This window comes from Chelonoidis abingdonii, chromosome 13 (genome assembly GCF_003597395.2).
Source record: "Chelonoidis abingdonii isolate Lonesome George chromosome 13, CheloAbing_2.0, whole genome shotgun sequence".
NCBI classification, from domain to species: domain Eukaryota; kingdom Metazoa; phylum Chordata; order Testudines; family Testudinidae; genus Chelonoidis; species Chelonoidis abingdonii.
In genome coordinates this window covers 25,039,619-25,050,024 of record NC_133781.1, presented here as the reverse complement: position 1 = coordinate 25,050,024, position 10,406 = coordinate 25,039,619, and the positions used below count along the sequence as shown (strand labels likewise).

The following is a 10,406-nucleotide window of genomic DNA, read 5'->3' as shown; positions in this document are numbered from 1 at the left end:
TCCTGGAGCATAAATGGAAAATTATGAGGCTAAGAAGTTCTTCACTTATCACACACAGCATGCTGTATTTCAGGATGTGGTTGGTGAACTTAGAGGTAAGTCTGAGTAATATATTTTGACAGCCTGCAAAAAATAAGGGACCAGATTCAGGCAGACACTGCTTCCCAGAAATCGCTGCCCAGCTTCAGGTGGAAGTTTTCTCAGGCCCTCAGAAACAGTAGCAGTAGAGATGTGTTCTGGCATGGGGCTAGTGGTCAGTAGGTGTGGTTTGTGTGTTTATGTGTAAACATCACATGATCTGAAAATAGTCCTGGCAAAAAGATCTGTTGCTGGCACTAAGCTGAGTATGAGGCTTCTGCTCTCCAGAATATAGGTGTCCATTAATGCTACGTTTGTGGTGTGCATGTAGGCCCGTGTTGGGGACCACTTGACATAGTTTTTGAATTTGGCTTACTAAATTGTGAGAACGAGTTTCGCTATGGTGTATTAAATGGGACTATAATGTTTGGTTGGTTTGTGGTGGAAGCTAGTAAATTAATGTAGGGCTTGAAATCAATGATAAAACTCCCATTGACTGTAGTGGTGCAAGATCAGGCCTTTATGCAGAAACAGCATGTGGTTTTCAATGGGAAACCAGTCTTAACCTAATTTTCCAGCTGGGTCTGAAACACAAAACGTTTAGGAGCTTAATTCTGCTCCAGTTGACACTAATAGCAGAACTTCGATTAACTTCAAAAGGGGTAGGATGCAACCCTAGTTTTAAGATTACATAGTGAGTCGCTTCCAAATTAGAGGTGATGTCCCAGGTACTGTCCCCCTGCTCACTGCTCTGCATGCAGTCTTCCTTTGGTTGTTTTGTGTCACATTCTGTTTTTCTTTCTGGCATTCTGCAACTTTATAATGCATTTATTTTTATATGACTGGATCCTTTAAACCCATCACTCCGACCCCTCATCCACTAGGCAATAGGGTTCAGAGTTTGCAGGACTGAGCTCTTACTTACTGAAACTTGAAATTGGATGATGTGTCTTTGGAACAATCTTCCCTGGGTGTACAATACCAAGGATATAAATAATGACTACAGCCTGATATTTGCATGTGGTTGTTACCAGGTTTGACATAGCGGACTCGTTTGATATGGAGGAAATGCAGTGCATTGTTCATATGTTTAAGCTGAGAATCCATAGTACTGAGACACAACTCTATGTAAAATTCCTAGGGCCTTGATTCTCCATTGCCTTAAGGCCTTGGCTACACTGGTGCTTTACAGAGCTGCAACTTTCTCGTTCAGGGGTGTGAAAAAAACACACCCCTGAGCGCAGCAAGTTACACTGTTGCAAAACGCCAGTGTAAACAGTGCCCCAGCGCTGGGAGCGCGGCTCCCAGCACTGCAAGCTAATCCCCCTGGGTAGGTGGAGTACCTGCAGTGCTGGGAGAGCTCTCTCCTAGTGCTGGCACCGCGACCACACTCGCACTTCAAAGAGCTGCCATGGGAGCGCTCCCTCAGCAGCGCTTGGAGTTTTGAGTGTAGCCAAGCCCTTAGTTATTTACAACTGTGCAAAGGGAGGGCAAAGTGGATGTATAACTCTATCAATGCAAGCGAATAAAGAAGTGTTTTGTTTGCTCCAGTAGATGGCACTATGTTTCCCTTGGGCGAAGTTTACCTATAGGTTCATTGCCAAAAAGGAACTGAGATTTTTCACTCTCTCTCATTACGGCATACCTATTTCATTTTAGACCTAAATTTATAACCATCCCTATAAACCTAATGTTGCAACACTTTTAAAAATATTGTAAATTATTTAAATTAAAATGCAGAATTGCAGGAATATTACACTACTATTTACCACTTATACGGCACTTTATATTTTCAAATTATTCTCACAGATAGGTAAGTATTATTATTCCTATTTTAGGGGTGGGGAAACTGAGGTACAGAATTTAAGGCCACACAGTATTTCAGTTTCACAGCCAGCATTAAAAGTCAAGAGATTCTTGTGCATACTAACAAGGAGTCTGGTGGCACCTTAAAGACCAACCAGTTTATTTGGCCATAAGCTTTCGTGGGTAAAAGATCACTTCTGAAGACGTGTTGGAGTCCGGTGGCACCTTAAATAAATCTGTTAGTCTTTAAGGTGCCACTGGACTCTTTGTTGTTTTTGTGGATACAGACTAACACGGCTACCCCCGATACTTGTGCATACTAACACTACTGTTAATATTAGCATATTAATTGATATATTAACATTAGCTTTACACCCTTAAATGTCACTGAAAAACACATTTAAAAAAACCAGGCAAATTAAAGGCTTAAAAGCTGATTGCTGCTTCCCAAGCAATGGAAAAATTTGCCTATTAAAATTGGATCTGCTGTTATGGCTCAAGTAGTACTGAGGCACATGTTTTCACTGATGTGTCTATGCGACTGTTTTAAGTTTGATGACGGATGTGAAAAACTGTTGTAGCCAAGTTGAAAAGCCTGCAGATATATAATGAAGGACTAACCGAAAGGGAAGTGGGTGAGGCTACTACATCCTGTGTTTATTATGTCTCCTTTGTGCTCATTGCACCAATTCCTGAAGGCCATCTTGTAGTTCCTTTGATAATAATAGGACCTGATCTTGCAAACCATCATTCAGCAAAGGCAAGGCTGGGCAGTCTCAGTGAAGTCAGGATCTTATGTCTGAAAAGTGTTTTGAAGTTAAAAAATGCTAAGAAAAGGTAAAATGGAATTATTCCATATTTCCGTAACAATACAATGTAAAGCCTAGGAGTTAGAGATTGAACAGATCTTTTAGATAATCATTACTGTTTCCCTGCCAGGGCAGGACTCTACTTACAGAACATTTTCCAGTGTTTTGTACAGTCTTATTTTTAAATATGACAAGCAAAGGGATTTCCTTCACTCCCCTTGGGAGACAATTCCACAGCCTAAATAGCTTTTGCTGATGGGAAGTTCCTCCCAATTTCCCAAAGTTCAGTTTCATCCCACTACTCCTACTCCCTCCATTCCTATGTGACCCAAAATGATTCTGCAATAAAATAAAACCAGTCGTGCCTTTGGATTTCATTTCTCTCTGCTGTCCACTTGCAAGCTTCCTTCACTTTCCTTGCTGGCTGCTGGCACTCTGGGAGAGACATGCTGTTTTGTTTAAATCCTCCACATTCTTTGCTGTGCCATTTCCCCATTGGCCGGATGGGGCCATCCTTCCTGTTGTGGCTGCTGATGTCAGACACACTCTCGGACGGAGCTGAGGCTGGTGCTGCAGAGACTCCTCAGTTCTAGCTACAACTCACACACACCGAGCTGTGGTGGGGGAAACCCAAGCCCCAGGAAGGATCAAAGGTGTGGGGGGCGGGGGGGAATATCGGGCAGCAGATCCAGTTTCTCCCCCACAGTGCAGAACCGGTGCGTGCATAATAGCAGCTGTAATACAGAGAGGAAGAGGGAGCCTTGTTTATCAGCCTGTAAAGGAAACGTTATAAAGCCTTTGTCTTGGAAGTAAGCATCTCATTCTTGCTGCTGCCTCTGCTCCAATGTGCTGCTGCTGATGACATTAATATTTTAGTCTGGTTGGTTTTTGGGGTTTTTTTGGTTTCTCCAGGCATGTCTTGATATAGCCGAAAAGGAACTGTCGTTTTAATACATTTCCAGCGGATGTCTTTGACTTTAAAGATCACATTTGATGTTTGAGACTTCTTTGTGTGTATGTGTGTGTGTGAAATTCACATGATCTCAGTTTGAAGGAGGAAGAACTGGAAGAAAGGAGCAGTTGTATTGGTTTTTCTTCTTGCTGGGTCATCCCTCCTGGATGATAGTGTTGAACACATTGTCAAGTACACACTCGACCAGGGGCTTAATTCATTTTTCTGTGGTTTTGTTTTTGCCGTGATCAGAGTGCAGTAATAACCCCTCTTCTCCAGCTTTGCCGGTTTGCAGCAGAAATATGCTCTTGAAGGAGTACCGGATCTGTATGCCTTTGACAGTTGAAGAGGTAGGTGCATTCACTAATAATGCTTATAGTACATTAGCTTCTTTGTCCTTCCCCACCCTCCCTCGAATGATGGCTCAAAGGGAGGTTAGAAAAACATTAGTTATTTTGTGTTTATTTTACTGTCATTTTAATTTGTACAGTAAACTCTTTCCTGTTGTGATTAGTGTAGAGAAGCATATTTCCATTGCAAAATAAGGAAATTTTATGTAAGTGAAAGTAAGTGTAGTGAATTCACTGTCATCGAGGTATTAGCTGTAATAATTTAGAAATCAAACTTTTTGAAAGGGTTGATGTGTATTGAGATCTAGAATCTGATAAGCATTTGTCCAATAAACCCAACTTCTAAATACATGAGAACCTTCCTTCTTTAGACTTAAAAATCTCCCTTACATTATTGTTAATAAAAATGGCCTTAAACTTCACAATTGTAGTATGTAGATCTCTGATAAAATTATTAATCAATACACTTTTAGTATTGAAAAAGGTATTTTAAAGTCACGTTGCTTTCTGTCAACCAGACTAAACTCTCTGGGTCATGGACATTGTGTTTTTTATTTGTCTGCAAAATATCATGCACATTTATGGCAAGGTATATGTATCAAAATATCTATATGTAATAGATTACTTATACCTACATATATAGATACAAACATACACTAACTATATAAGTGTAATAAATAGCTAGACAGCTAAAGGCCGGCTAATGCAGACATATGTGAGTATATTGGTGATGGAGCTTTCTGTTGCACAATGCCACACACAAATAAAAGGATTAGATGCTGCTTTATTAGTTCTTTATGTTGCTGAGGTGGATGCTGTTTTGAAAATAGACAATCCCTTGCCTAACAGCCCCAGACATTTGATGGTGCCTCTTCAGGTCAGTCAAAATCTGAATGTGCATAACATATTTCTTTTGCAAACAACCACACTCAGAAAAGTTTCTACTTTTGCTTTTCGTCAGTGTGGCAGACCATTTGGTTTCTAAGACCTTTCAGGGCCACAGGAGGGCGCTTTGAATACATTTCTTTTCCTGCAGCCTTTCTTTCCCCCATCCCCCTCTCTCCTTGGTGCAGAAATGTATATAAAGGCAATGGGAATACTAATACTGTAGTGATTTTATTGCAGTGAATTTGTATTGTGTAGTTTAAATGTAGCACTGCATTGTCTCTACATTTCCGGAAATTTGCTAGACTTCAATGATGTATAATGTTTGTGCTTTTGGTATTATGCAGTAAAATGTACAGACAATAGCACATTTGTAGCTAGTCCTGAATTTCTTGCACTCTACAAACTCCCATTGCAGTCAATGAGAGCTTGGGGTAGTCTAGGAATGTAGAATTTAGCCCTTAAAGATAATACCTCTTCGGTATCTAAATGCAATATTTGACTATTAAATATTATTACATACAAAGCGTTCCCAAAAAGTATTGTAAGCATTCCATGTTAAAATATAAAAGATGGTCGCAAAATACATTTACTTTACAGATCAAGGTGTCCATTATGTTGTTTGTTTAAATGGTTACTTTTAGATGAATATTTTGCTACCCATTGTGTATAACCTTTTCTCCCCAGTGTATACAACTGTGGAGTCTCTGTTATCCTGTCAGTAAGTACACACATCTGTATACAGTCACTTGGAGATACTCCTATGGATCTACATAATTGGCAAATTAACGTAATATTTTTAAACAGCTGAATTTCAGATTTAGTTTTTTCATAGGAGTCCAGTCCTGCGCCCATAGAAGTCAATGGCCAAACTGACTTCTGTGGGACCAGGATCATCAGAAAGCCATACATATATGTTCCAAGGTAATAATTTTCCTGTTCTCACATATGTGTCAGCTGCAACAACTGTTTCAAAGAAGAAATTGATAGAATAAGCTGTCATGTTGTACTGTAGCTCTTAACTTGTTCAATCTATTATTTTATTGGAAGAAGCAGTTTGTCAAAGCCAAACTTCTTTGAACTCAAGCTGCCCTCAAAGTGAATCACAGTGAAGTAATAGCAGTTAGTTATGTGTTCAAAAAGGAAACAAGTTCCTTTTCCTTTTAAAAATTAATGTTATGTAGCATTCTAGGGTGGTGAGAAAATCAAAACCCCTGGTAAAGTTTGTATAGCACATAGCACAAAGGGGTCTGGTTCATAACTAAGGCTCCTTGGCACTATGGTAATACAAATAATTAATATAATAAAAATAAGGACAGATCACATTCTGTAGCGGGAGACTCAGGTGAGTAAGATTAGGTTGAAAATCTTTTGTCCTCTATAATATGCACAGAGTTATTTAGGATGCTCACCCTTGCTGCAGATTATTCTCTGGTGTTAAGTCATCCATTATTTCATCTGATAACCACAGCTGAGAGATGTCAGTGACAGAGAAGGGAGATGGGTATGATCTATAGTATTTCACTTGTTAATTACACAATGAACTAGAGCAGTGGTTCCCAAAGTTGGGACACCACTTGTGCAGGGAAAGCTCCTGGTGCGTCGGGATGGTTTGTTTACCTGCCACATCCTCGGGTTCAGCTGATCGCGGCTCCCAGTGGCCGTGGCTCACTGCTCCAGGCCAATGGGAGCTGCTGGAAGCAGTGGCCAGTACGTCCCTTGGCCCACGCCACTTCCTGCAGCTCCCATTGGCCTGGAGCAGTGAACATTTCCTTATTCACTTTCTCCACACCATTCATAACTTCTATCAAATTCTCCACCCCGAGCCCCACATCATCTCTTTTCCAAGCTGAACAGTCCCAGTATTCTTTTAATCTCTCCTCAGATAGAGATATTGGAAATGAGAGTTTAGTTGTACGCACGCTTAATATTACCATTGTCCATATACATTACTGACAGCATGTCTACTTCCAAACTGATGCATTGTGGATAGGGACACTCATCTTCTGAGAGCCAAGAAACATCTTGGAGCTAGATTCAGAGAGGTCAAACTACCTTCTGCAAGGTGTTTATTGCCCTCAAATCCTGTGGGATTCAGTGGGAATTGAGGGAGTGCAGCGCCTTGTAGGATTAGGATAACTAATAACTGATTGAAAAATTCAGCGTTTCTTTCTTACACAAAGAGTTTGGTTTTCTCTTTTCTGTTCTGTATAGGTTCTTACACCTCTCTCATTACCGTAGTATCTGAGCACCATCCTGTAGCGTATTAAGCAGTGTGACTGACATCTTTCATGTGTTCATTCTCATAGTCTCTCTCTAGGAAGAGAAGTATGTGCAGTGGAGTGTCTTGTTTTGCTAGGGCTATGTTTTGTTTTGTTTTGTTTTGTGCCTTTTCCTTACTAAGAATCCTATTGCACTGTTCCGTCCCCCATTTGAAAGTTCTGGCTATGAGCCTGTGCACTTTATACATGAAATCATGAAATGCTCTGTCTCCAAAGAGACTTTTCCATGGCTGCTGTTGTGTTTTGAGGGGTTTTTTTTGTACTGACCTACTAATTATCCATGCATAAAATTCTCACATAACATGAATGAAAAAGAAGACTCCTTCCTTACTATTCAGTGAGGTGTTAGGGTTCCTCTGAGATCTTTTCTACTCAGTTCCCAAGAACTCAGTTCGACTCCAGTCTCGTCACTCAGTTTCCTTTATTTGTCACACAGCAAAGTTACACTGAGTAGATCAAGCTCAAGCACAGAAGATGGATGTAAGGCATACCACACATTCAAAAGTACACAGCAAACCTCTTCCTTTATATAGATTTACACATTGCATTGCATTTACTATACCATTGCATTACGTTTTGAAATTGGCTTGGTTGCTTTGTAGGACCCAATCCCTATACAGCATGCTTTGTCCATGCACAATTTACTCTTTACGTTGTCTTTGCATTACCATCTTATCATGTCCATTGGAATCTTATCCATTGTAAATGGTTCCCCCTTACTGTAGTTAGTACAGACATTTTGTTTCCAGCCTGCTGATCCATTTACCTTCCTAATCCTGTCTCCCAGAAAATAAAGCCTCACTTATGACAATTACTCATGTCAAGCCAGGTCTACATGTTGTATTGTGGTGATCTCCGAATTATTCCATAACCATATGTATGGAAATACCCAGGCACAATAGGTAAATTAAGGGTTGGGTTTTATCCATATTATGTAAGCAATTTAATTCAAATGACTTAGGGTCAGATTTTCAAAAACAGCTTCTGCAATCATGTGGATAATTTTGTATGTGCAAATAATTATAATTTGTATGGGAAAATGGAATTGTATGTTAAAATCAAGTAGTTAAATGTCTACCTGATTTGTACAGAAGTAAATCTGCACACACGAATGCAGCAGCTCTCTTGATCAGATCAATGCTCTCTTGATCATTAGGTCCTGGATATTATTTCAAGGGAAAATGTCATTTAGACTCAAAAATTGATACATCTCAAAATAACAAGGCAGTGCTAATTTCAGGTTTAGACCTTCTGGTATCAGATGTGCTGGGGCCAACTCCTGTTGTCCTTTAAAAGGCAAATCTTCCATTGAAGGAACAGTAGTTTCACCAAAGTATAGAATGTAAGAGTTAGCCCCTGAAATTTTATTCTGGAGTCTGAGCCACCGACTGAGTCATGCTGTGTCATATCTAGGTCCTTATGAAGAACGTATTCTGGAAGAGCTCTGCCATACAAAGTAGCTTCCCCATAACTACTCCAGCTAGTCTACTTAGACAGTCAGTTGTGTATTGATGCCATTGAAGATTGATGCCCTGGTTCAAAGCAGGTTGAGGTTCATCCTTATGCAAGAAAAAACACACAGTAATGTCAGTGGGAGTTTTTTCTATACATCTGTAGCATTAGTTCCTTAATATTTCTTAGCAATTAAAACATTCCCAAGGATACAATTTAATACCAGTTAATATTGCCGTTAACTGAAATATTAGCAAGTATATATTTTGCCCTAAGGGCCAGATTATTCCTGGCTTTTGTGCAAGGATACAAGGTAAAGTCCAGGAGAGAGAAATAGGATGACCAGACAGCAAATGTGAAAAATCAGGACAGAGGGTGGGGGGTAATAGGAGCCTACATAAGAAAAAGACCCCAAAATCGTGACTGTCCCTATAAAATCAGGACATCTGGTCACCCTAGAGAGAAGTACATCTTTGCACATTTGCTCTGTATACCACAAAGCTCAATCCTTCCCTGAGCTCTTGCTAGGATACCATTGCTCCATGCCCTCCTCCACCTTTAAGGCTATTGCTAAATGTCACAGTCAAGTCATTACAGGACATGTCCACACTGCAGTTAAACACATGTGGCTGACCTATGTCAGCTGACACAGACTGGGGCTGCAAAATTGCAGTTTAGATGTTTGGGCTTGGGCTGAAGCCTGGACTCTGGGACCCTCCCCCTTGTGGTGTCCCAGAGCTTTGGCTCCTGTCTGAGCCCAAATGTCTACATTGCAGTTTTACAGCGCCACAGCCCAAGCCTGAGTCAGCTGACATGGACCAATCACGGGTATTTAATTGCAGACATACCCACAGAGAGAACTGCATGTCAGTTGCCATGAGTCTAGGATTGTTTTCAGATATTTCATTGGAAACTGTCTAATTACCTAAGTAATAGTCTGGGAAATGTCCCTTGGACTGTTTTCCCAGGATAAACACAAGTACAGGCAAGACTTGGCAAATTTAACCAAAATATAAATGATGTCTGACTAGCCCTCAGAATGCAGTTGCCCACCACATGCCAATTCTGTCATCCTGGTTCCTCATCTTGTAGTGCTTGCATGAGGAATTCAAAACCAGTCCCTCTGTTGACAGTCTTAAACCTTGCAAATTACAAAAGTAGTTTCTTTTCAATAGTACATAAGGAAACTAAAGTCTCATGAAGTAATTGTTTTGAACATATTTCCAATTTTAAAACCAGGCTACAATTAACAAAGCATTCTAGCTCTCAGTTTTCTTTCCCATTACATTTTAATTTGTTCATTTTAACGAATAGGAATGTTTATATTACATCATATGAGAAAATACTACAGGATCATACATAATTTTTTGAAGTACCAAAGTCACTCAGAAAACTGTTGCTAAACAGCTGAAGAGTGTTTTGCCTGCAGATAGTAAAAAGATTCAGAAAGGTTTGTGCTCCATACCAGATCATAGTTCCTGTCTTCTTTCTGTGTAGAAAATATCATGTGACTTTAATACCTTCCAGCTACATTATCTGAAAATGTTGAGCAAACTGGACAATATGGTGGAGGTATATGTGTGAATGTACATATTGTGAGGAGCTAGGCCAACAGGTGAAGCCTAGGATCTCTGTGATAATTCGCTGAGCGATGTCTGGGAAGAGATTACTCTGCAGGGAAATGGGAGCCAGCAACCATTTCCTTCCAGTTTGGAAGATTGAGTTATTAATTGTATAAAATGATATTAGAAAAATGTGAAATCATATCTCGCCAACATTTTGAAGCCAAATG

At 40.0% G+C, this 10,406-nt stretch overlaps 1 protein-coding gene across 1 annotated transcript in view; it reads left to right on the top strand.

The window, feature by feature from the left end:
- The window catches only part of PITPNC1 (phosphatidylinositol transfer protein cytoplasmic 1), a 182,455-nt gene continuing 172,049 nt past the window's right edge, over positions 1-10,406 (top strand). Inside the window, exon 1 of the mRNA XM_032794504.2 lies at positions 1-95. Coding sequence (XP_032650395.1) covers positions 24-95 — 72 coding nt within the window. The 5' untranslated portion in view covers positions 1-23. The remainder of the gene's footprint in view (positions 96-10,406) is intronic.